We start from the raw sequence: 26,600 nt of genomic DNA on the forward strand, positions 1-26,600 counted from the left end.
ATCTCAGGCAAATTTGCTGTGATTACTCTGCATCTTTTACCCTGATGTTAGGCATCACTAATATTCACCTAGTCTCCCTTTTTCCTTAAAACTTGAGAACAGTTTCAGAGAGATCTTCCTTATGAACAGGCAGAGATAACACCTGCCCCCCAAATTCTTGGCTGGCGAGGGTATTTTGCTAAGACAATGCAGGAAAAGCTAATCCTCTCCACATAAACACTTTTTTTTYCCCCCCTAATTTTCAGAGTGTACCTAAAATCTAGCAACATTATACTGACCCAGRCCCCAAAGCCATGCAAATGCTGGARGGAGCAGATAAGGAACTTTCCTTGAAACGGCCTCCCAATAAACTGGCAAAGTAGAAAATATTTCGGGTAGCGGTAAAACTATATGTGGAGTAAGCTGAGAACTAAAACTAGCTGCTGGCAGTAAAGCTCTGGGAAGTCATCTGTGCAGGCTCCCCAGCCGGCCGTTAGTAAGGGTCGCCGTCCGTCGTGCGTGCGAGGTTCCAGTTGTGCTCAGTACGCATATGAGAACTGAGTGATGATTTATCTTTTTATACAACCTCTTTTTTTTCTTTTTTCTTTTTGGCTACAAGAGCAGCTATTTCTTCTCTCCAAGGGAAGTCACTGAGCACAAAACTGTCCTTCAGAACATACCCTGTCTTACCTACTAATGTCCCATACCAGGTTACCTTCCTCGCCAACGGATATATGAAAGATCGGTCTCCCGGTCTGTCTTGATTTGTTAAGTGAGAGACCCTGGTGGAAAGAATGAGGGGTAAGTTTCAAAGGGCCTTTCCCGAAGGCACCGTGCCAAGTCTCCTCTCTTACTTGATGCTTTCCAGCTCCAGCTTCGTGATAGGAGGAATTTATCCGTAGAAGGGGGACAGAAGAGGAAAGGCGTGATGTTCATCTGCTTTCAAAGACTTTGTCAGGCCACCTGGCACTCAGGGGTCCATGTTTGCACAGGTCACTGGGTGTGTCTCTATCAGCGGAGCTATTTCAAGTATTTACGCAGCCTAGAATCAACTTTTTGGACAGGTTGAAATATCTTTGGTATAAACTTAGCTTCCTGCAAGTGCTCTACGATTAAATAGAAACCTGCAATTTCCCACTTTTGTGGCAGAAGAGGCAGCAGCAGAGCCTAGACAAATCCCAGCTGGAGCCTAGCTCGCCCCTTCTGTACGACACTTTTCCTCCTGAGGAAGACGGGAGCGCTTTTCCAAAGTGGCTCTCAGCAAAGACGACAGGCTCAGTTATGCCTCCCTTGGATTTCCGTGGCCACCTCGCATCTCTCTGGCTTGGAGGTTGGGGAGGGGAACTCTTATCTGGCTTTATGTATCTTTAAGGTGTCTTTGTTTGATGATGCTTTGCTTTTTTTAGTTTGAATGGTTTCATCATCTGTCTTGTCTTTTTTTCACGAGCAGGAGTGAGAAAATGAGCATGCCTTTTAGTCCACTAGGAAACACAGTATTTATTATTCTTAGGGGCTACGTTAAGCATGAGACCCGCTCCTATCCCAATAGAAGAGCCAGAATGGAGACAGACGCCTCCCCCAGTCACAGCTACCTCTGGGACCTTCAGACTACGGCGAGGCAGTCGGTTCACGTGGAGAAAGGAGTGCCTGGCTGTTATGGAAAGGTATGTCACTTTGGGGTTACGGCGATGGGCGTTTTAAAGCCAGTTCAAGTATGCTTTTTCCTGCTCTGGTGAGCACCAGCTTCATTTCCATGGATGGGCTTTAGCACCATGCAAGCCAATAATCAGTGTAATCATGTGATTCTAGATGGCAGAGTAGGAGGAGATGTTTCACCCTGTTTGTTGTTTAAAAAGCGTCTCTTTTTTCGTAGCCCGTGAGCAATCTTGTCCTTAGCTCAGTTTGAAAGTATTGGTGTTCAACTCTTCCTTTGCTTTTGCAGAAACCTTTTCATCTGCTCCAGTCCAGACTCTGCCTTGGTGGGGGTCTGTGCAGTCTCTGCCTTCTCCATTTCTCCTTTCCCAATTTACTGATTTCTCCTCATAATGTGTCAGGTTGTTTTATATTTGATACTGGCATTTCTACAGCACTGTAATTGTTCGGGGTGCTGCATAAGGGCAGAACGTTGCCTAACAAGCGAGAGATTCCTTGTCCAAAAAGGCTCTTACAGTCCTTTTACATGAGCTAGGAACACTACAGAGCAAAGTGGATCTTTCAAATACATATGCAGAGTGGCAGGTGATCATTAGAGCTCCCAGCTCTTCAGCCCTGCAGAGACGAAGCACTCTGAGCCTGGTCTCCCAGCTGCCTGCGTGCTTTGCCTTTCCCTCTGCTTACAGTAATCTGTCTTTTGTGGAGAACACTGGATAAGAGAAAAGGGCCGGAGAGCTCAAAGGTAGTTTAGGGATGAATGCTTATTTCCCTTAAAAGCTGAATGGCTGGGAGGAGTTTGCTTCCCTCCCCTCCTTTCCTTTGCCTTGGCGTGGGAGCGCGAGGAACCTCCTGTCTGTGAAAGYGCCCGGCGAAGCCCTGCGTGTGCAGCCGTCCTCCCTGGTTTGCAATTCCATCGAGCCCTTGGGCAGCAGATTTGTAGGATGTGCTTTTGCACGTTCTGGAACGCTTCCCCTTCCCCTCGCTTGCAAAAAGGCCTTTGGAACGGATTAGGAGCGGGAAAGTGCCTGCTTTTGCCTCAGCTAATACCAAAATATTGAGCTCCCTCAGGGAACTGACACTTACTTAAACCAGGGAGTGTTTCTGTGTGCAGGATGGACCTACTTCTGTGAGGCCACCGGCCATCAGAGGGGCTTTGCAGGACTGAAGCCAGTATCTTGCGTTTGTTTCCATATTCTGTCTTGGCATTGCACTGATGTTTTCAGCTTTGGCTGAATCTTTCCCCAAAGGAAATAATGTAAATGTTTAAAATTTGTTCTGCTTTGCTAGACCCAGCTAATGCAAGGACCCGTTCGGTGCTGGGATCTGATAGCCCAGGCGTCTGCATCTGGGCAGCATCCCCCTCCCAGAAAGCAAACAGGCAGTGCAGCGTCTAGTATGGGACCAATATCTAGCGTGCTTGTACGACTGTTCTGGTCGCAGTATGTAGGATGACGGAAATGCTGCAGCTCTGGGCCCCTTTGAGATGGGACCRTCTTCTTCTTAACTCTCTGTATGTGAAATACTTAGTCACTCTGAACTAGCATTAGAGCTCTCTTGGGCATGGGTGTTTCCCTTGGTTTCTGTCTGGCTCAAAGCGCAATTACTACTATTATTTGCCGTTTGAATCATGATAGTGCCTTAGACTCCTTTGTGCTAGGTGCTGTGGAAACACAGAGCAGAAAGAGAAAGCTAAGCGAGCAAGCACTGCCCTTCCCTGCTTCCGATCTCTCTAAAGCCAGGCTCTGCTGTGACACTCTCAAGAAATCAGACAAGCTGTAATGGTTTGGTACGTGTCCATTAGAAAGATTTGATTTTGTGTATTGAAAAAAAGAAACCAAATCGGTGTTGACATTTGAAACCGTCAAGTTGTGTATTAAGATACGAGATCACTTGATCTTATTTTCATTGCCCTCTTCTTTGTTGTTCTTGACTTTGTTCGCTGCATCTTGTCTTGTGCTTTGTAAGGTCTTGGCTGCTGGGGTTCTTTTTTTATTGTGCTGTTAGATGGAGACTTTTGCCACRTTGCCTTAATCCCGGCTCTAATATTAGTTTGCAAAGTCCTTGCTAGGTCACCGTGAACACTGAATCRCACGGCGTCGTGTGTGGGTACTGGAAAGCGTGGCTGAGGAGCTTTCCTTGATGCAAGAGCACACTAAACTGGAGCTGTGTTAAAACCTTTGGATGGGGGTAAAATTGCACCATAAAGCAAGTTGGRAATACGGTTGTTTAACTGTTATACTTTAATAAGTGATATAATAACGTGACTTGTAGCACCAGCCAGGATGAAGGTAAGCCCAGTCCTAGCTGTCTGGCCCAAGCAGATCAGGTTCGCTGGATGCCATAGGGTTRGGAAAGATGCATTTGGCCCATGAATAGTTTGGGGCATTGCGTGTGGTCTGGTTCCGTTTATCTGGGAGTTTATGTTTCTCTCTAACAGATAAGGTTTTGACTGTGAGTGGAGGCATTTTACCCAGTTTAAGAGACTATTTTCCTTGACGACATGCAGGTTCTGCTGCGTTGTGTTTTATGCCACGCAGTGTCTCGATGTGCTGTTGGTGCACGCAGGGGGTTCAGGCCTGAATTCATCCCCACCTAGTTTTGGGCTCCTCTGTTCATCTGGGCTTTTTAAGCTATTCAGCCATGAGAAATAGGAATCCAGAAGGTAATTGCATCCCACTGATGCAACTCATAAGGGCAATGCACACCTCCTTGCTCCTCTGGCTACTAAAAGGGAGCTTTCTGCAATTTGACCTAGCTTTGATGACTTAGTTAAATGCCTAAAGATAAGAGGGTTGATTCTAGATGTTAACAGAAACTCTTACGTGGGTGGTGCGGGTAGTTCTTCCTGTAACCTTCTAAAACTGCTGTGAAGCTATAGAAGCACTGTGGGGGTGAGGACCAAAGACTTGGTCTGCTCTTTGAGTTGGATGTGGTGGGCCACACTATGGGCTTTTGACTCGGAATCGGTTGTTGAGAAACACAGTTGCTAAAAGCCAGTCAAACCAGTTGAGAGCACTTCTCCAAGGAAAGAATCTGAATTCGATTGAGAAGTTTGCTTCTAGAAAGAGACGTACCCTGCAGCTGGAAATGCACAGCACCGCTCAGGATGTGGCCCATGAACTGGACAAGAAAGGTGAAGGTTGAGGAGCTAGCTTCTCTGTTTTTAAAGATGCAAATCAATGATAATGCCAATGCAATTAATTATTATATTGGTGTCAACCTGATATAATGAAGATCAGAGTTAAGGCCAGCACATATACTTAAGTGGCTAATGTACATGAGTGGCTGTATACAGGGTATGTGTATTAAAGAAAGTAATTGGTTTATACTGGATTTCCAGAATGCTGCTTGTGGTTTCTGTAACTCAATTCTCCGGTCTTTACTGCTTTTTTGGAAATTCTCCCAGGATAGTTTATTAGTTGCTAGGCTTAGGTTTCGGACAAGAGATTCAGGAGGTCTCTTTCTCCCTCTCTCTTTTCTGTTGTTTTTTTTTTTAAACATCTCTCCGAATATTTATGATCTGAAGGTTAAGAGGAGCAATAGTTCCAGAAAGTAAAGTTCTATATTTAACTGCAGACGAGGTGTGGTTCAGACAACTGCAGCGCAAGCTCCCTCTCGCTGCTGTGCTGGTGATATCAACCTTGACCCGTTCTCTTCTGGARCCTCCTCCTCGCCGAATATGCTGAGTTTTGTGTGCGGTGATGTTGTCGTGTGGCTCGCCCTCCTTCGGGAATAGAGCGAGGACTACAGTAATCGTAGGCGTTGAAACCTGAGGTTACACTTGAAAGTCTGTTTCTGGTTCAGTTCTGTGTTCCTCTTTGTTGCATCTTGTCCCAAAGATTTTCTTTTTTCCCTCTGCTTTACGACTTCTTTTCAACCCCTCTCATTAGAACTAYGAAATTGAAAATTCCCTTAGGGTGTGTTTTGTTTTTTTTTAATGAAACTGTGTCTTTTTTTTTTTTTTTAATGTGTGATTTGTGCTTCTCCTCTAATCGTATTTTGGAGTTGGGGTTTAGCTGCTTTTTCAGGCAAATGGTTACTAAAGAACCATCTACGATTGGCAGCAGAATCAAGGACTGTGCGCCCATTTTAAGGCTCTCTTGTTGAGTGCCGTTAAAAAACAAGGCAGTGGTGGTGGACTTTCTTTTTAAATATACACTTTATGCAAAGATTAAATTAAAGTAACTGTAAATTCTGCTCTAACCAAAATGAATAATTCAGTAGTTCAAAGTATTTCAGTTTGTCTGGGGAGCAGGGACTTTGCTTTCTCACCGAGGCTTGTTTGGTGTGGTTTTGTGGGTCTGGTTTTTCATTTTTAACACTTGTCTTTGCTCCTGAAAAATTATTTTGTTAGAACGTATTTAGATTAAATAAGACTAGATAAAATGGTGATATAGATACCTATTATTCCCACGTCATAGATGGCAGAACAGACTCAGGTGCTTCATTTGGCTTCGTGATCGAAGGCGAACTTTATTCGGAGGAGCAGGGGGTTTAGATTTCCTAAGATACTGGGGATGTGATTTCGTGATACTGCTGAGCTGAATCAATGGTTTGTCACCATTTCATCCTTGACCTGTCTCCTTCCCCTTCCTCAGTTTCCCTTCCCAGTTTCCCTGCATCATGCCAGCTACGGTTCCTGTCCGATAGAAAGAGCAGCCAATTTAAGTCCATCCAAGAAAAGACCCTCGCACACTGCTTTCAGTGAATCGATTCCCCTGGCCGTGCGGGGACGGCGTCCAGAACGCCATTGCCGCCCTYCCAGCAGCTGCCTGCTAAAGCCGGAGAAGGTTTGGCCTTTGCCRTCCTCGCGGAGCAGCAAGTCATGCCGCGGTGCCGGCAAGCAGGCGCTGGGCCGGGCCGGCCGAGCCCTGGGCATGGTCCTGGCCCTGAGCAATATCGGCGCTGACGTGCGTTATTAGAAATCCTTCCGACTGCGAAAGCGCTCTTAGTGCAGCTCTCCGGCGCGCTGGGGCTTCCACGGCCTCCCCGGGGAGAGCCAGAGCTCTATTAGCTCCTGCAATTCAGTTAGGAAATTTTCTTAGTTAATTTTATCCCATTACTCTTAGTTATGTCTTCTAGCAGAACCTTAATACCGGCCCCGCAGGGGATCTAAGTTTCCTGTGCGAGGCTTTGTAGGAGATTGGAGTTTGGGATTCATTGCGTCTCGCCCTTTCCGAGCCGACAGCAGAGCAGGAAGTAATGTCTTGCGGGCTCTGCCATTAGGCTGGAATATCGTTAGGAGCAGACCGTCGGTTTCTCGTCAGTGTAACGAGGTCCACCAGTGGCCTCGGAAATCCTGCTCGTGCTCCTTGGGTTCGGGCGGCGGCGGGAGCCGGCGCTGCGGGGCTGAGAGTTTCGCTCTGCTGCCGAGTGACCCCCGGATGTCGTCGAACCTTTCTGCGACTGTAAAATTTCTGCCTGTAAAAGACCTACAACCCGTCCGGGAGACTGAGCCAAGCCAGGGAAAGGATAAGCACCATGCTAAGAGCTGAGCCTTACCCGGGAAGCTTTGCATTAGGAAAAGCTTTAAAAATAGTTGACCCCAAAGCACGTTATCTACAGAAATTATGGAAGATTTCTTAAAAACAAATTAGCTTAAAATCTTTCACAGATGGTTCTGATATACCTGATCTTACCTTAATGCAAGGAGAAATATCAGGTGACTTCTTTATTTATTTTTCCCCAGCTCTTTCTGTTATATTAAAAGGTGTTTGTTAGTCAGCAAGTTGCAGTAGGAGGTTTCACTTCATCAAGTCCTTTGAGATCTGGGAAGGGAATGGCTTTTTTGGATCTTTATTATTTGCCGTTCACGCTCGTGAAGGGCTTTTAGATCTGTGAACGCAGGCACCTCTGCAAAGGCGCTCAGTAAAGTTCGCTTGGCAATTTAGACACCGGCAAGATCTTTTTATTGTCGGAAAGTTCAAGTGGTTCGGCTCAGGGTCATTGCTGTACGTCTCCATAAAATGCAAGAGCAGCCATTTTCTGCTTGCTGCACGGTATCTTTCTTGTTTTGCATTAGATCAAGCTATGTTCCCTCTTAGACATGCATAATATGCAAGCTTCCTAGTCTAATCAGCTGTAAGCAAATCCCAGTTGTTTGGCAGATTRCACACAGTAAAATATAATACTAGGATGTCCGTCCAAAGTGCTCAGTAGACGATGGTCGCTTGAAGCATCCAGCACCCAGTGAGTTATTTTTCTTCTTCGGGGAGCTCAGGTGCTTTTTGTATCTTTGTTCTCGCTCACTTTTTTCTTTTCTTTGGTTTTTTTTTTTTTTTTAATTAATTAAAAAAAAAAAAAAGATCTAGGGGAGGGGCAAGTCCTTCCTGCAGATGCCAGATAACATTTTTGTATCTGCCAAGGTCAAAATAACTGAAATCAACATTTGTAAAAGGAGCCTTGTCGATCTGACCTGTAACAGCACTARCTGATGCAAAAAGCCTCATTTTAAGGATGGTTTTTCTTTTCTAGTCTAGACAATCTCCCATGTTTCTCCAGACCAGTTTAGAAACTACAGTATTTCTCCCTGCTCACTGAAGGTAAGAAGCAGGATCTCATCCTAAGTCATAACATTGTCTAGTCATAGGCCTATAATAATTCTCATACATATGGGATCAGCGATTTGTATTAGTGCCCAGATGCTTCCGATGAAGATGTAAATAGGCACAACTTGCTTACCCTGCGGACGAACGTCGTTTTTGCTGGCTTCAATAGGATCAGTGCCGGGGAGGATCTCTGAGGCCAGATTTACCTCTTGAACCTTCATCTGCTGACTCCTTCTGGGGCAAACCAGTTCCTGCGCCCCATCCTTCAGAGCGTACTTCTGGGTATGCTTACACGCCTGACGTCCAGCTGCCCTGTTTGCCCGTGCGGTGATTTCAGGTGACCAGCCTCAGCTTGGAAAGCTACGTYGGGGCATGGCATAGGCAGAGGAGGTGTGCAACGAGCCTGAATTCAATCTGAGCTCCTACTAGGAAAGCACGAACGTGAGACATCAGGTCTTAAGAGCTCCCTGAACTATAGCTTGCCTAAAATCTGCCTAGATCAGGCTCATCAAAGATGCAAGGCATTTTCTCCTTCTGCGCAGTGTCCGGCACCATCTTTTGTCCCTGGCACAAGGGCTGACTTTGGGACGGGTTCGTACCGCACCTAGCGCAGTGGCGTTCTGGCACGTGACTGATGCTGCTGGGCTTGACAGTAAGGCAGATGATGGCCATGACGATGTGTTGTCATCCTTTCTACCTGTCTTCTCCAGCCGGTGGCCAGTTCATGCATGGCTAGCCATGATGTGGCTGTGGATGAAAGCTCTTCTCTATTATGCCAGATTTTTTTGAAGTCCTTCTGTTGTAGCTATGGGCATTCTTATTATTCATGTAACTATGTAATTCCTACTAAATCTTACGAACGTCTTAAGGGTGCTTTGGGAGAACTCATTATACCTAGTTCCATTTTATATGTTAAAATATGTTGAAAATTTGGAGGCCCCGTGTGGCTGAGTATCATGACAAAGAATAAGAAAGAGCATTGCATTTACCTTCCCAAGATCATTTATTCTATATACATGTCTCAGGCTGCTGCTTATTTATCTCCTCTGTGAACTAAACAGTCCTCTTACCTCTCCTCATATGGAAAGTCTTTCCTTGCCTCTAATAATATTCATTATCACTCTTCTTTGGACCTTTTCTATTTCTACGTTTAATTTTTTGTGAGCCAGGGTAGGTGGGACTGCAGCAGAACTGACTGCCTGTTTCCAGAGTGAATGTACCAACTCCTACGGACAGCAAAGTCTGGATCCTGTTGTTCTCTGACTTCCAGCCTAACACCTGGGTTTTGACCTCTTTTGCGTATTGTTTGAGAGTATGTTTTCTTTGAGCCCTTTCTCCTGAATAGTTACGACTGCTTTAGAACCATTCTGTGCACACGAGTAGGTTGGATTCTTTGTTTTTAATGTTCATTAACCTGCTTTTTGCAAAGGTAGCGGTTGAAGTTCAACTGTGGGCATGTTTAGACATTTCTGAAATTCACAGCAAAAAGCTGCTTTATTTGTAGCTAATGTRAATCATTCACCTTCCTTTCCAGAATGTTATTTAATATAACTATTAACATCAATCCCTTAAGTCGCAACTTTTTGAGCCGAGGGTTTTTATTCTGTTCATATACAGAGCCTAGGACGATGGGCCCTCAATCATGTTGAGACCTSTAAGTGCTACTTGCTCTAAAGACAGTGTAACAATATTAGCACGGTGCCCTGGGGTACCTCTTTATGAAATTTCTTCTATGCYGGCACTAGACTTCTTGTATTCCCCCATGGAATTTCTCTTTTCTTCCTWTGATTGCTATGTTTAAAGAACATAGAATCAAATAATAACGAAAAGCTCATGTTAAATAGCAATACCCATTTGTTCTTACCTGTTAGCATGAATTTCAGGGGGCAAGAAAAGTCATGGCATATTTTTCACGGAAACTGTGTGAACTGGACCCTGGCATATGCTATTCAATCTGTTTTGCCTAGCTATTTTCTAGTGACTATTTGCCGTAGGCTGCCTAGAACATAAACTTCTTTATCACGATCCATGTAAAGGTGATGCCTCTTTGGATGTGCTCTGGTACTGGGATGCAACAGTTATACTTTACTGTTCCCATGTCTGTACTGAAGGAGCTTGAGACCCCTTTGGCTCTTTTTCAGTCTGCTTGAACTCCTAAGGAAAATTTTGCATGACAACTCTGACCTGCTAACAAGTATCATTCCAAGTCCAAGTTGAGCTAAAAGGGATGGGCATCGCTCGCAGGGAGATTTCCCTGACCTGTGCATGGAATAAACCCGCTTAAGCGCATTGCAAAATTAATATGTTGGGTGATCTGGAAAGCGCTCGGAAGGAATTAGCAGTCAGGTTGGTACCTTGCCGCCTTGTACGATGAGGCAGCCGGTTGTAAGCCTGCAGCGCATGTGAGCACCATCCAGCTCGGAGCACTCCTGGATTTACCCAGTTCTGGTTTTTGGAAGCTGCAAAGTGTTCCTGCAGCTGCTCTCTGAACAGAGCCCAAGCCTGCCTCAGTGAAAGAAGACTTTGTGCCACCTAGATGTGAGGTCTTTATGCAAGTAATAAGCAGAGTCATCACAAGGAGAAGCGAGGGAGCAAAACTTCTAAGTAAAACTCTTTAAGTATGTTGCATCATGTATTTATGGGCTCTTGGTCAGTCTGTGGAGTGCTTCAAACAGGCTAAAAAGAATACTTTATCAGGGAACCGTATGGGCTTTAACCACAAAAGTCACTGCTGCATCCTGGATCCTCTTTGATCTGGATTTTTTTTTTTTTTTTTTTGTAGTCTGGGATAGCACAGTTGACCTTTTTTTTTTTTCTTCTTTATAACATGCATAACTTCTAACGCGTTTTGAATACTGTGCTCTTTGTGAGGAATTCTATCAACAGAATGGAAGATGTGGCCCTGTTCCAAATAGTTTTTAAAATAAGATTTCTTTTTAAACAAAAAAAAAAATATGGGAGGATAGGGTAAGTAAGTACACAACATATAGAAAAAAAGTCATCTAATTTGTTGCTTATTATGTACCTAGACCGGCGCTCTTTCCATTCCTAAATKCTCCTTGATATTCTCTTAATCACTGGAGTGTTGGATTGGGACTTCCTGTTTCATCATGGCCAGCTTCTCTCATTTCAATCAACCTTTATTATATCCTTTTCAGAAACTGATTAACTTCTCTATCTTAAAAACAGCTGTAGCCGAGGGTACAAAAGCCTGTTGGGAGACTGCTACCTGGCAGGCTCTCACTGCTCCAGTGCCCAGTGTGTACCCGTCCTTCTTGGATCAGTATTATCTGTTAGCTAAAATAAATCGTTGCCTCCACCTCTTGCCCCCCGCGTTGATCCCCTTCGTGTAGGTATGGTAAGTCATAACCTCATCTCAGCCTTGAGTTTTTCAAGACAAGTTGTATCTCTCGTAAGACAGACAAATGCTCTCTGAGCCATCTGGTTTTAAATTCAGCTTTCTTGAATGTGTGAGACCGGGATTGCAGCAGTCCAGGTGAGGTCTTAATGCTTTTCTTTCTACCATGCATCCTTGGATAGACCAGGAGTTTGCCTTTTTGGTAGTTGTGTTGTGTTGGGTCTTTTAGTCATACGGCAGTGACTGGACAGACAGCGATCTGTCTCTTACTGCTCGCCGGTGATCCTTTAGCGTCTACGAGAAGCTGTTGTTCCCAAAGGGTATGACCTTGCACACTGTGCTGTTAAATTTCTTCCTAATTCTTGCCTTTAGGTTTATCTGTTTCTTTTTATGATATTCCAGTTCTCTGCTGTATTGACATGGCTTCTGACTGTGTCATCAGCAGATTTCATTACCATATTCAGACTTTGTGTCAAGATCGTTAAGTGTTTTCATTCCTAAGGTAGTTCCCAAGATTGATACTTGAGGAATATCACTGATGACCTCTTTCCAGGCTGTTATTTTCCATTTTCAGCCCAGTTTTCAGTTGTTTCCTCTCTACCCTGTCTCGTAATTATTATGCTAATCTGTGTCTTTTCCAAAATTATTAATAATTTCCCAGGTGTCACTATGTCAAATGCTTTACCAAAGTCCAAAATGGTAAGAATTAACTGATTTTCCTAGATATAGGAAACAAAGCCAGAAACTCCTCGGTTGCTTTTAGAGCATTACTACCAGGATTGTTTTAGTTATATCTCCTAAAGAAAAGATGAGAACCTCCCCAGGGAACTTGGCTTTTCTGAGCTGGAGCAGCAATGACATTTCGGAGGAAGCACATGGCAAAGAAAAACATGCCTAATGATGCAGAGCACCGATCTGGGAGTCAGGAGCTGGTTTCTTGTGTCTGTATCCCTTAACTTTGTTGTTCTCCTACCTGCAAACTTTTCTCATAGTATCTGAGAAAAGCGTTGTGAAATTGTGTTCTTTGATGTTATGGGGGTTTATGATCTGGTTATAGAAAGTGCTCTTGAAATACAAAGCATTATAGGTATTTTTTAATGAAGTAACATTTTTTGAGTCCTTGGGGCTTATTATTTGCTAGGCAATTTTATAGGCAGAAGGAAAATGGAATGATGAAAAGTTGTACTGCACACTCGGCCATTTCCTATCCCCTTGCGCAGTGAACGGTCATTGAATAAAMTGCAGAGAATAAAAAAAAAAGATGCTGCTGCCACGCTCGCAGAAGGGGACTTCTCTTTAGGATCTACAAAGTTAGCTCATCGCTGACCCTCCTTAAACCTTTCCTTTGTCAGGATGCCTACAAAGAACCTGATGAGGCTGGCCTTGGCACAGCGGTAGCTTAATCCACTAGCATGCCGGCCCATGTTAATTCATTAGTTCTTGTAATCTTTTGCTTGTATCCATCTTTTGTGCCGTATTTGGATCGCAAGGTCTTTGTGGCAGGGAAGAGATCGATATTAAAAATAATTAAATAAATATCTTTTTCTGCTTTATGTCTGTACAACGCTTAGCGCAGTAATAGTTCTGGTCCAGATCTGAGGGTACCAGGCACTAGGAAAAATACAGATAATGAGTCCAAAATCGGAAGCTTTGATCTTGAGTCTCTTCACTTGGGGCACTGGATATGCTGCAAGAATTGGCCGTTTCTGGTCCTTTGACTTCTGTAGGATTCTTTCATTACTTCAATTGATTCTTATTTCCTGGAAATGCAGCAGGAGTGATGGTTGTCTAAAGCCTCCTGAGCTAAGTTGGGCTATGTCAGGTCCTGTCCTGGAAATGTAACGGAAAAACATGTAGGTCTTCGGGAGGAAATGCTAGTGGTTAAGTAGTGCTTTGGAAGTCATCAGCTCATCCTAAGCTTTATAACAAATCCCATGTTTGGCATTTTTCCTGTTCTGGAGGCTTATGACAAAGTGAGACTTAAAGCTTCATGTTGTTGAGTGAAATTTCTCTGCAGCCAGGAGCACTAGGAAGTTTTTAAAAACATGAACRTACTGAGACTTAACCAGTAAAAAATTGGGGGGCATGGCTGCTTTCACCTGGTATTCTGTACACGTGCTCTTCATAACGCAGTGCTGAACTTACCGTTAGCACACAATTTTGAGGCAAGGATGTGCTATACTTCTAGAAAGACTGCATCTTAGGTGAGCAGAGAACGGAGGCTCTGGCTCCAGTGAGTTTAATATTATCTGCAAGAGAAGAGAGAATGAGGTTTGGGGTTGAGTAATGTAGAGGCTAAGTAATACTTTTAGCGCTTTATTTAATTCTGTTGCCAAATAAAACCTTGGAATCTTCTGTTCTCTAGCAAGCAATATCKCTAATAACCGCAGTGGTCGTTTCAGTACATCCTGCTGGAAAGGTTGGCTCGCCAAGCGGCAAAACGTCTTTTCGGGGTGGGAGTGCTCTTACTGAACTGCCAGCGCTGATCTCTGCAGGGTCTCATCGCTTCTCRGAGACGCTTCATCCATGGGCTGACCCTCCTGTAGCTTTGCTTGCTTTGTGAGAACTAGCTAATCCAGAGGATGTAACTTTAATAACTCTTCCTCTGTACAAAGTTCAGCATTTTGGATGAAATGTTTGTTTCACAGTTGACTTCGGAAAGGTCCTGCTTATCATGGGGTTAAGCCCAAAGGATTTAATGCATGTAAATAGCCTTGTAGTGTGTAGATCTCAACTTAAATATTACAAGTAAGTAAAGCAGAGCATGGCACACACTATTATTTGTGCTTAGGTGCCTTGTTAGGCACRGCTTTGAAAGTGCGGTGTCCTCATACCAACTGGTTGTTGAAATTACAGAATAATTCACRCTTTTTTTRTGTTTTGATGCATTATTTACTTGCTGGCTTTAAAAAATTTTCCATCGTCTTTTTTTYYCCCTTCTATTTTATGAACAATTTGGTATGTACATTGGGTTTAGGAGTCTGCAACGCCATTAAGCCTAAAGACGCTCATAAAATTTTAGCCATTGTCTGCTGTCAGTGTCTTTGACATGCCTTAAGCAGAAAGCACCTATGTCTTTCAAATTGCTAAAAACTCCCAAGTCTTTCTACTCGGAAGAGAGCTGTTGTGTAGTTTCAGAAATATTCTTATCACCAAATCCAATTACAAGGAAGAGTAAATCACCACCTCCGATGTCTTAACTATTCTTTTTTTAATTGTTAATTATCTCAACAGTAGGGTGCTATAGATTAGGAAGCATAGATTATCTTTTGAAAGTATGAGGCTTTCAGATCTATTATCAATTAATTCTGGTTTTAAACAAATTTTAGGATAATTTTAATAGCTTGACAGGATTGTGTTGGTGCTTGAGACTGCCGTCAAAATAGCGAGAAAATGATTTTAAAAAAATTAGAAACCAGTTTGCATTATGGTAGCTTTGAAGGTCATAGAGTCTTATGCACTCCAGTGGAAGGTGTATTTCTGGCATTTTAATCTACATTGCAGAGTAGTTTCCTGCTAAGAAACATCAGTAAAACGAACGTCTCTCAGAGTTTAACCACTGATTTGTAAAACCAGGATAAAGAGTCAGTTCTTGTGTATGAGTTTTTTAATGTGTACTGAAATGACCGTACAATTTATGTACACAAATTTTAACATGTGAAATAGCATTTAAAATTTAAATGTCTGGTGCTTTAAGTGACTAGTCCTGTTTAGATCTGTCCTCCAGATTTGCACTTTTCATGAAAAAAAGTACAAGAATGAAACATCTCTTATAGTAAGAAGCTTAAAAAGTGTTCTCTTCCTAGAGAACGAGTATCGCAATACCCCGAGGTTGAAAGCTRATGAAGCTTCTTAAAATTAATTATTGGATTCTTAAAATTTGGTCGCAAAGCTTATGTAAAGTTATGGTAGAGTCTGCATTGGATAAAATCCCAAATTTTTACTTTGGCATTGGATATCTCAGTAGGTCAAACAGAAGATCTGGGCTTTGTGCCAGAATTGCTGAGGAACCTTTGGTCACTGTTGTACAAGAGGTCAAGCTAGAGTCCCACAGTGGTTTCTTCACTCCTTAAAATTCATGGACCTACCAAAGCCCCTCAGCTAAATGATGGTGCTGTAGGGAAAGCAGTAAAGAGCTGTAGCAGTCGTGTTCGTCACTGAGTTTTGGGGGCTTTTTTTGTTGGTTTTTGCCTCGATGGAAGTTGTGGTCAAACTGGCAGGAGTGCCTAGACTCCCGTTCATCTGCTCACGTCCAGAGAGCAGTTCCCATCCTTGACTGCTCCCAAGCGCAGAAGTGCCTCTCCAGATGTTTCCAGTAGCAACTAAATGTTTGGTTATGTTTTGCATTCCCGGAGGAAAGAAAAGATGGTGACTTCAGTATAATCCTGAGCTCTGTCAGAGCTTATCTGTGGGGTGGATATCTTTGTGCTTCAGTTTTGCTCTGTCTAAAATAGCCACRGCACTTCACTGTAGTGTGGGACGCGCCACACTATAATGTGGTTGGCCGTACGTACCAGTATTGTAGAATCCGTAGAAATATCAGTAGATAAAACGGATGGCACCTTCTGTTGACCTCATTGAAAATGGCATTAGTAATATTCTTGGCCAGTATTTACTGAGAAATAAACTAGTAATTACGCTTTCCGATGAGATTATGCTTTGAATTCCCTTCTCTGACAGTCTGTCTCATGCTGGGCAGAGAGAAGACCTCAGGCAGAGCTTACGGACTAACTTCAGAAATATTTTCATTGATTTGACAGTCTGAATAATAGTGCTGGTAAAAGCCAGAAAGACTGCAACAACGCCCTCTTGCTACGGGGTGATACTATGCTGGTAAATATACTAATGAGAGGCAAAATAGGTGACGAGATTCAAGTGTTTTACACAACATGTCCATGGAAAGCAGAGGTCCTGTTCGAAGGGAAACTAGATAGGGAGCTGAAGTTACAGGCAGTCTTATTAAAGACCAAAGAGCAGCTTGCGCTCTGGCATGTTTTGCAACACCAGAGGGTTTGGCAGTGAGCTCAGGCCCCGGTGGCCGGAGCATCTTCTYTTCATCACCAGGGTGAGATGGGACCTGGCGGAAATGGGCAAGTAGTTTTTTCCGTGCATCCCCAGACCGATCCACATCCCTATTGCTCAGGCTTTGCTTTCAGTCGTGATTTAAGAGAATATAAATGCGTGAGCTGCCGCTGATGGAAGTGGTCCCAGCTGCAGGTTTCGCCCATCTCCTGCCCACCTCCCTTGGCTGCGCAAACACTAGTCTTGGTGTATGTGGAAAGCTGGACCAGAGACGCAGCCTGGCGGAAAACCTTCCTCCCTTCAAAGAGGGAGCGAAGAAGAGGACAGGACTATCTTTTTTTGAGTCGCAGCCTGCACTTAAGTTGTCTTAAGCTGATCGTAGGCCTGCAGTCAGCATCTGGAGAAGGTGGTCTGCAGCAGAGGAGCCAGGCTCCAGCAAGTGTGCTGGAATATTTCACTGGCGGATGCTTCCCRACTTAATGGAAGAGGACAGAGGCACAAATGCAAAGCCGAGCGAGGGAGTGAGCTTGCGGCGAGTCAACTCTTCTTCAATAAATACCCATCTGTTCTTACCTCACGTTGACTGCAATTACCCTTTTTTTGGCAAGATTGCCCACACGGACCCATACCTGAATTATCTCACCTTGAKAGCGTGTAATTCAGCTGTACCAGCTAACCCACTGTAAATCGTCACCCTGTCGCGCCTTGGAGCGTCTATACTTTGAATCACTCCGGCACTTAGAAGCTGAAACGGTGAGGTCATGCTGGAAACTAAGCCTTTCCACAGCCTGGGTCTTGCGAGCAATGCTGGTTTTTTATCCAGCCCTATGAAAAAGCACCGAATCTGCCCCTGCTGCCGCTGCGGTGTAGCTCGGGTTATTTCAAACACTCCCCTGGCAGCTGCAAAACTTGATAGGAAGCAGCAAAACTTCCAGCGAGGATTATCAGGAGCGCTACCGAGGCATTGCCTAATGCATCTGATAGCGAAGCCTGGATAGCACAAGCCGTGCAGCCGAGCAAAAAAGATTGCGCCCGTTGCTGGCATTCAGCTAGGGCACCTTGGTGAAGAGGGGGGGATGCGCTAACCTCCATTACGGAGCCGGGGGCCGAGATGGATTCCCTCGCTGTCATTGTCCCGAGCGCATTATCCCTGAAAGAAAGAGGGTTTCTCTGAATCTGCAATTTTTCTAGGCTTCAGTGTTATTGAAATGAAACCGCTTCAAGGATATCTCCGTTCTTTACCACCGTGCGGATTCTCATCTCATGTAAATTATTTGCCCACTTTTCATTTTAATCCTCTACTGTCATTTTCTACAAAAGAGATCATTTGGTTTCTTCATCGAAGGTATTCAGCTGACAGCTGCCCTTTGTCTAGAAAGCACTGTGCTGCCTCGGTAGGGTTTACTTGTGCCTGCTGTTTTTCTTCTTAGCTCATAGTGCGTCATATTTTTCATCTGTAGTCTTCGGGAGCTTTTAAGATTGTGAATGGCCCGTGGTTTGTAGCTCTGAAGAGGAATTCAGGCACCCTGACTTCTTTCCCTGTCCCGTGGAGTATACCTGGGAGGAAACCAGAGGCAGATGAATTTGGTTCCTGTAAGAAGGAATGAGGTCTCATGAAGCCCCAAAATTCATAGTGCGTTCACAGCTTGGGCCTGACCAAACGGAAACGATGCTGAAGCCTTCTAAACTGTTTGCCTTGGTTCCCCTATCTTGAAAACTCAGTTATTACCCACTTTCCAGAAATGTTGGGAGCCTTTGAATGTTGTGTTTTGTGTCACGATTTCACCTACAAGTCCTATTTAGACCTCAAAATAAGTGAAGGGAGAAGAACATGATATGTTAGTAGAGAGTGTAGGTGGAGAACTTGGAGGCAGAGGATGAAAATCAACTCTTACAGTCAAGGTCGCATGATGGTTTTGGTTACTTACAACCAAAAAAGCCAGCAGGTGGAAGGAGAGAAAAATACTGAGATTACTGTGACAACTACAGAAGCTGAATTTACCTACCAGGTTTGTTCCCTCCCAGCTTCCCTCTGGGACCTGCTTAGCTTTGTGGTCTGCCATGAAAATGACCTATTTACCAGGAAAGCTCCCTGAAAACTTCCCACATTTTTAGTATTTTTTCATAAAACAGAGTTTCAAAACTTGCCGAAGATGAAAACCATTTCAGGTTTTCAAGTGGAGATCAATTTTCTTTTAGGAACTTGCAGACATTTACATTAAAAGATGGGAAGTCAGTCTTTGAATTTAAAGGCAATGTTTCAAAAGGATGGAAAATAACTTTTTATTCAGTTGCGTAAAAATGCTTGTAATTTATTGGTTTGTGAAGTGTGTTAAGATATGAATTACTGGTTTAGCTGAGAATTTGTCTGAATCACACAAATGATTGCAGTACACACCAAAAACGTCCTCCTTTGCCCTAAGAGGTGTCTCACTTACTGTCCTGTTCTGAAAAAGTTAGTTCCGTCATGGGGAGTTCTCCTGTTATCACAGAGAACTGTAATCTTGAGCCTAAGTCTTGTTACTATTAATAAATGTGACCTGTTTTTGTGCTTGAGCCGGCAAAAGCATGTGGCGGTCAGGGGCTTGTTAAGAGCATCGTGGTTAGGTACGTGCCAAGAGAAGGGGAACTAGTGGCTCTTGCATCGTCTTTTCTTGATTATTTGGCGTCTCGCGTTCTTGCATCCATGTAAGAACTGGCGGTTCAAATATAGAGCTTTTCTTGCTTTTTACATCTTCTGACATTTCTGCAGTAGAAGTAGGCATCATCTAACAGCTTGGTGGCCGTAGATGATCGAGACCCATAATGGAGCATGGCATCGGGGTTTCCCCACCTGGTTTTAGTACCTCACGGTATAGATCTCTCAGTTTTTCTAATTTTACGGTGTTTGTTTTGTGGTGTTTGTTCTAGACTTTTGACAATTTAGATAATGTTCAGGAAAGGCCATCCATAAAATAGCTGTTATGGCCAGCAGAATTTGCTGAGAAAGAGGAAGAAGTTCTTGGCTCTGTGCAGAGAGTGGAATTCCCTATTTTGCTACTAGAAAGCGACTGGTAGTACCAGAAAGCATTTTCTAGTCTGTTTTCCAAACTTTCTGGTCTCGAAAAAAGCTTTGTACAGAACACAACTCCTTTAAACAGAAATTTGCAAGTTAAGATAGGTACATATGTTATTTTAAAGGATGTTATAATAGAAGGAACGATATGTTTGAAAAAGGAAAGAACATACTTTAGAAAATATCATGCCGAGAGACTGGGGATACTGCCAAGAAAAAAAGAAGTCTCTTGCTGAAAATTCAGGGTATGTTCCTGCTGGTGGCAAAGCTGGAGTTGAAAGTACTGTGTACTTGAAGTTTCCGGTGAAGTGAATGCAACCAGGTGTCCTCCTGTCCTAATGTAATGGCAAAATCTCGGATCTTTCTCAGAGTAGGTTCAGTCCTGGTGGGAATTGCAGTTATGGTCCATCTCTCTGGGTTTACTCCATAAGAGCAACTCTGAGAGGTCCAGGAACAAATAATGTGATTGCCTCCAATGCCCAGATCAGTAGTACAGAGGCAGCCTGTCCTTCATTTGGTGAAGACAGAGCTGTTTCTGTGATTGCATTTGCTCTCTACGCTAGCAAATCAAGCGGAGGTAATTAACGGCGCGCCTGGCTGTGCTAACGAGTGATTTCTCATAGTCAATGAGTAGCGACCTCGAAACAGGACTCCGCTTGTGGACAGAGCTGCAACTGCAAATAGTAACAGTATGAGCAAGGGGATGGAGTAGAAATATGTAAAACTCAAATTGAATGGTCAAAATTTGTATTTGCAGTGGGTTGATTTAAACTGGAAGTGAACTAGGGGGATGTGCATTAGCAGCACTTCTTCAAAAGCAGGTTGCTGTACGGACCAGGCTCGGCGCTTCCTTAGCAGGGAAGCTGTGCTGGGGCTGACCCACCAGAAGAGAAGTATGACCATGGAAAATAAGGTTGTAACTCCCTTAAACTCTTAATGCAGGTAGACTTTCATACCGGTGTGGGTGTGAGAAGGAGAGAAAGGAAGAGAAATAACGAAGCACTGCATCTCTATGAGCCTACTACTGTATGGTCTACAATTAGAGCAAAATGTATTATTTTCAAATATGCAGCAACTGCCCGAGAACCTGTTACTGATGAAAGTTGATCAAAGAATTCTTTGGATACCATATTATAGAAAAGTTACAGAAAAGTATAGTGGTGCCTGCTTATCGGATGCTTATCAGAGCCCATTGACGTAAACAGGGCTGATTTTGTTGTTTTTGATGCAGATCCGACAAGGTCTGCAGAATGTAAATCAGTTTATTAAAACTTGTAAAGCACTTAAATGAAATAACAGAGAAAATAGTTGAACTTTTATAGGATGTTTACTGCATATTAAGTGCAGCAAAATTGCAATTATTTGGAAAAATGTTATTAAAATATGCTATACTTATATGCATAGAGTATGTTCTGTGGTAATCTAAAACTTAAATTGTAGGGGTTTTTTTGAAGTAAATAGTAGACTGATTCTAGAAATCTTACTGTATTACTGTGTAATTTTGTCTGTACAATCCTCATACTGTGTCTGTCCAAAGTCCACAATACTTGTGTGTGTAATATATATGTTTATATGTATAAAAATTCTTGCAGAACTTTCTGTTAGAAGGTTGTTTTGGAGTCAGCTTGCGGTTTGGTATGGTGAGTGTTAGAGGAAGAAAACCTCATTTAACCCATGAATCAAAATAAATATTGAAGAGCTCCTTCCTCTGTAGGATCCTGCCTAAGCAAGGGGTCTTTCAGGAAAGAAAAAAGAAAACAAATGGCAATTAAAAGCGCGGAGGCATGGCCTATGATGTCTTCTAACATGATGCTTCACTTGACAGTCGCAACTCTGGTATTCACAGCGTTGCCCACTTTGTTGCATCTCCTAGTCTGTTATTCTAGGTGACACTGCAAATGCTGAGGTTATCTGAGGCGTTTGGGAAGTTTTTAAATGGTAACTATGTGGATGTGAGTGCATGCAGATATTACCTTGTGCCTATCTAGTTTAACATAAAATTTGTTGTGTCTGTGTTGTCTCTGTAAGAGCGACCCATAAACTACCAGTTGACACCTTTTAGTGAAGCCGCTTTGGAAATTCATGCTCTGATTTCTGAAAAAAAAATTCTTCTTTTTTTTTTTTTTTTTCCTCCTTGCAGTTACTTCAATGAGAATCAATATCCCGATGAGGCAAAGAGAGAAGAAATTGCGAACGCCTGTAATGCAGTTATACAAAAGCCAGGTGAGGAGCTGATCGTGGTGTCCTTTCCAAAGGCGGCTGCAATTAGATTTCAACATCTCCTGCTAAATTCAGCAAATCTCATTTTATGGCTATTACTAGCAATTTAGCGCTCTTAACTAGTCAAAAGTTTTTTCTTGAGCTGTCTRTGATTCCTGTTGTTCAGAGCTGCCATACTTGGGTGAACATGAAAGTCAATGCAATTTTAAAATTTAAATTCCCACCAGTTGAGATACGAAGTACAAGCTGTGCATCTGAACGTTTCATTTATACAGCTTTGTAAGCGGTATTGCTAAGAATATATTTCCTAAGAAAATAAACACGTTCTGAAGGTTTTTGTTCTTTGAGGTCAGTGATTTCAAAGTACTTCTATAACCGGTTAGTACCGATCTGAGAATTTCGTTACATTCTACAAAAGTGGGTTTTATTGGTTCCGTTTTACAGGTGGGAAATCTCAGGTTCAGAGGCTGAGCCTTGCTGGAGATGATAGAGCAGGTCCTCAGCAGAGTAAGGAGCCCCGCTTTCCTGTGTTTCTGTTTTCTTTGTAACTTCTGGACAGGAGGCCTCGCTTTAGACTCCGTGTTATTGGAGGACCTTGTATTTCTGTCAACAAATTGCATTTTTTTTTGCTCCTGGAGAAGTCATATTTGAGAGAGGAACATGAATACTCAGTATGGTATTCATGAGCCCAGATTAGTGGTCGCACCTGCCTTTACTTAGTTTAACTCATCAAATATTTACACAGTTTTCAGAACTCATATTTTGGATTATTTATAGTATATATTGCTAGAATAAAAATTAATGCAAATGAAGGCTAAGGCATGACTCCTGAACGCTGGGACAGTCACAGGATAGAACAGAACTGCAGGACAGTTTAGATTGGACGTGACCCCTGGAAACCATCTGGTCAAGCAGTACCAGCTTAGATCAAGTTGCTTAGGGCTTTGTTTAGTTCAGTTCTGAATATCCCCCAAAATGGAGATTTTCCCACCTTTCTGGGCCTCTGTTCCAGTGTTGAGCACTCTYCTAGTGAAATAGTTTTTCCTAATATCTGGTCAGAATTTCCCTTCCTCTGTTGCCTCTTGCCTTTGCRCTGTGGAAGCAGAATGATGTAGTGGGTAGAGCGCTGAGGAGGTCGGGGTTTTATTCCTGGCCGTGCCTTCGGCGGGTTTAGCAACTTTGAACAAGCTGCTTGAACGCTGTGTCTCTGCATCGATACAGTATTTTGAGTAGTATTGATGCAAAGCGTTAGGAAATAGTCTAGGTATCTATTTCCAGACCTTTCTTTCTTTCTCTCGTTCCGTCTCTTCTTGCCTGTTTAAGCTTGCAGGCTTTGTGTGTGTTGCCTGCTGTTGCAATTATGTGAACGTTTCGTACTCTGAACGAATTACTCCCGGATAAACAGCCTSAACGGGGGAGTCTCATCCCCACTGAGGATGAAGCTACATCCAACGTTTTACCTAGTGCCAAGGCCAGCTGAAGACGTTTCCGTGAGGTCCCTGCAGTGCTGAATCCCTCCTGGCTTCCCTCCTCTACGCCGATGCTCAGGAAAGGGAGTTGCTTGCTGTAGCTGGCTGGTGGTCGTTCAGGGTTTGGGTTTTTTTTTTTTTTCTGGTTTCGTTGTACCATTCCAGTGATCTGGTTTCCATCGTCCCCCCGCTTCCCCGAGGGTAGAAATTGCACTGGCCCTGTTGCGAGGGTGTTTTTAGTGATGCGGGAGCGTGATAGCAGCTGGTGCTGGGAGAGGAAGGAAAGCAGATCGGGGACGGGGGGACAAAATTTCCTCATTCGTTTTTGCTGCTGAGGAGGACGCGTCGTTGAACTGCACCCTTGCGGCACGTAGAAGGAGAAGCAGCTCAAGGGCAGGCGGTTTGTGGCAGGGCTGCGAATCCAACTGGAGTCGTTTTGAATCTCAGTTTTGTGCTCGAGCTAGAAAAGCAACCCTCTATTCTCCCACAGCTCTGGATTTAGTGGACTGAAGCTGCAAAGAAATGCCGGTATTTCCGATTTTAAAAAAAAGAAGAAGGGCCGCTTTGTTTTTAGAGAGATATTTGGCATTTATTACCATAACATCTGGGCACAGTACTCTGGTTCACATAAAATTCACTTTATTCTCAGTTATTACAGCTTTTCAGTGCTGTCTATATTTCAAGAGTTTATCACAGGCATAAAGGTCTGTGCCTACCTCTGGAATCCAGTGAGCAAGAATGCTGTAATTTTTTTCCCTGTTACTTTCGTAGGAAAAAAGTTATCGGATTTGGAGCGAGTTACCTCCCTTAAAGTGTACAATTGGTTTGCCAACAGAAGAAAGGAAATCAAGAGAAGAGCCAATATCGGTAATGTATCAGAGAGCCTGTTTTCAAGGTTTAGCCTGGTTTCGAGGTTTAGAACAGTTTTTAAAGCAGGTCTCTCACTGTTCCAGATCTTTTCTACAATGCGAGTAGGGATCGAAGTTATAAAAATCCTCACCGATGCAGGAAAAACGGCATGGTTATAAAGTTGCACTGGAAGACCAGTTTTAAAAACCAAAGTTAGAATTTTGTCAGTGGCAGGAGAATCATATWTCCCTACGCTCAGGCCCCTCTGGGTATCCCAAATAAAATCTGAAATAAAATCTCAGAATATCTGCATTGGAAATAAGAGAAATTGAGAATATTGCGAGTTCACTACCTTCACATGCAGTTTAAATGAAAAGTGACTGTTGTGAAGAGCTTTTATGTGGTTGTAAGTTTTCTTGTGTCTCAGTTGCACTGCAATGTGCTTGTTTTTTCAGCCAAAACCTGGGGGTGTCTTTCTTACTGCCATCCCTGAGATCCCACAGGGATCTAAGAGTCCCGATGAGTTGTTTTACATCTCAGATACAGCCACCGGTACCAAAGGTGTTCTGCAAGCCAACTTGTTATTCCGGTTATACCTGTGCCACCTTATTGCTTTCTGTGGGGTTGCACAGTGACAAATGGCTGGAACAAAGTAAAAATATTTGTTGATGAGCAGGCTAAAACAGAAGTCGCTTCAGAGTTGGCCCTGCCGGTTCTGTGCATGAATAGCTCATCGCAAGGAAATTAGAAGCGACTCTGAACTTGTGCGAAGTACGCCTTCTAATGTGAATAAACGTTAGGTGTTGTAATGAGAATAAACTCGTGTCAGCGGCCAGGATTCAACAAACTTCCGTAATGCCTGCAAAATTTTATGTACCTGCTTGGATACTATGAAGAACTGGGTTTGCAATATGCACATGGACAAAAATCCGCATCTGCTTGCTACCCGATGGTTTTGCAAATGTCAAATGTGTGTTATGCTCTTTTGCCGTCTGCTTTAGCAGAGGCTAAAGTTCTCTTTGCCACATTTGCCAAGAAGAAAAGTTTCCTTTTCCAGCATTTAAAGTATGTTATTGAAATTTAATCTAAATTTATTTTTAAAAAATAAAACTTGTCTGTCAAATGGGGGAAAGACAAAGCAAAATTAGTCCAAGGTGGGTGGAGCTGGAGCTGTATCTGTACTTTATGTTATGGGGAGGAGGGGTGCAAAGAGATTTAAAAGAACTAGAGGGAGCTTTGGACACATGGGTCATACTAGAAGATGAAGATACTTGTGTTTTTAAATCCCATAAGTGCTTTTAAAAATTCCTCCATTTATTTTCAGATAGTCCCCACCCCCCTCAAGTCCTGCTAATCCAAACTATGTGGGAAGATCTACAGGGAATGCCTTTGGCATTCCAGTGTGCTAGGAATTAATCTAATTTTTAATCCGACTGGCTGAAAACAAGGATTCTTACTCACAGATAACCCTGTTCATTGGCAGGGAAGACTTTCAGGCAAACTGGTGCCTGTACCTGTGCTACCTTCCCAAATACTGGAGAGTAAAGGGGAGGAGGCTAAGAAACAACTCTGTTCCTCCAGCTATTCCAACTTCTTGAAACAGTGGTTACTTTTAATTACTCTAATGCATCAGATAAATTAGGGATCCATTTGCTTTTTTCGAAGAAGCAGCAATCCTGGAGAGCCATGGAATAGATGTACAGAGTCCGGGCGGTCATTCCAACAGCGACGACGTCGATGGCAACGACTATTCGGAGCAGGTAAGCGTTGCAGCTCGGCCGCGTGGCCCCAAAAGGGAGAGCTGACGTGTGACACGTCAAGAGGCCTTCTGCCTCTCGCAAAATCCGATGTCTCTTGCTTTTGTTTTGCTTGTATGTAATTGTAATGGGGAAAGCGGAAGAGCACAGCTCCCCTGTTTGAATGCGTTGAGAAGCCAGTATTCACCCACATGGATTTATTGTCATACAACAGGACACTTGGCAAGTACGCAATGGGGAGGAGGAGGGAAGATGTTCAGAGGGAGGCAGAGAAGCAGAGAAGGTAGAAGAAGACAGGAGGATCTGCTCCAAACAAGCAAGTTACACCATTCACGCCACACGCAATGTATGAAAAATGTTAGGAGAGTGTTAACTCACCCAGGGCACCATGCATAACCTGAGCTCTCCTTACCCCGGCACTGTCCTAGTTATTCACCCTCACGAAAGGATGTACAGGGCTTTAACAGTTGTTCCGATATATCAGGCACCGACATGCTTCCCTGCAAAACTAGGCATGTGTGTCCCTCTCGCATCTTTTATTTCCTTCTGCAARAAATGTCTTCGTTACAGCCTGGGTTACAGCTATTTTAAGTCGATTATCTGGCGCCCAGACAAGTACAGCAGTAAGCCCCTGCCCAAAGCACTCTATAATCCCGTGTCAACCTTCCCCGGCAAGATACTGAGCACCCT

General features: G+C 43.5%; 1 protein-coding gene across 17 annotated transcripts in view; it reads left to right on the plus strand.

Annotated features, from left to right (window-relative positions):
• HMBOX1 (homeobox containing 1) overlaps positions 1 to 26,600 on the plus strand; it is a 117,236-nt gene that overhangs the window by 71,562 nt on the left and 19,074 nt on the right. For 8 of the 17 annotated variants that reach the window (XR_003253682.1, XR_003253680.1, XR_003253681.1 and 5 more), the window contains 5 exons: positions 1,490 to 1,643; positions 21,756 to 21,838; positions 24,076 to 24,171; positions 25,819 to 25,913; positions 26,125 to 26,256. Coding sequence is in view for 4 of the 17 variants with exons in the window: in XM_026066956.1 (XP_025922741.1) it covers positions 1,490 to 1,643; positions 21,756 to 21,838; positions 24,076 to 24,171; positions 25,819 to 25,913; positions 26,125 to 26,256 (560 nt within the window). In the remaining 13 variants the exon portion in view is untranslated. The remainder of the gene's footprint in view (positions 1 to 1,489; positions 1,644 to 21,755; positions 21,839 to 24,075; positions 24,172 to 25,818; positions 25,914 to 26,124; positions 26,257 to 26,600) is intronic. The other 9 variants (XR_003253687.1, XR_003253685.1, XR_003253688.1 and 6 more) reach the window with 9 other exon arrangements.

This window comes from Apteryx rowi, unplaced genomic scaffold, assembly GCF_003343035.1.
Source record: "Apteryx rowi isolate R43461 unplaced genomic scaffold, aptRow1 scaffold_251, whole genome shotgun sequence".
Classification (NCBI taxonomy): Eukaryota; Metazoa; Chordata; class Aves; order Apterygiformes; family Apterygidae; genus Apteryx; species Apteryx rowi.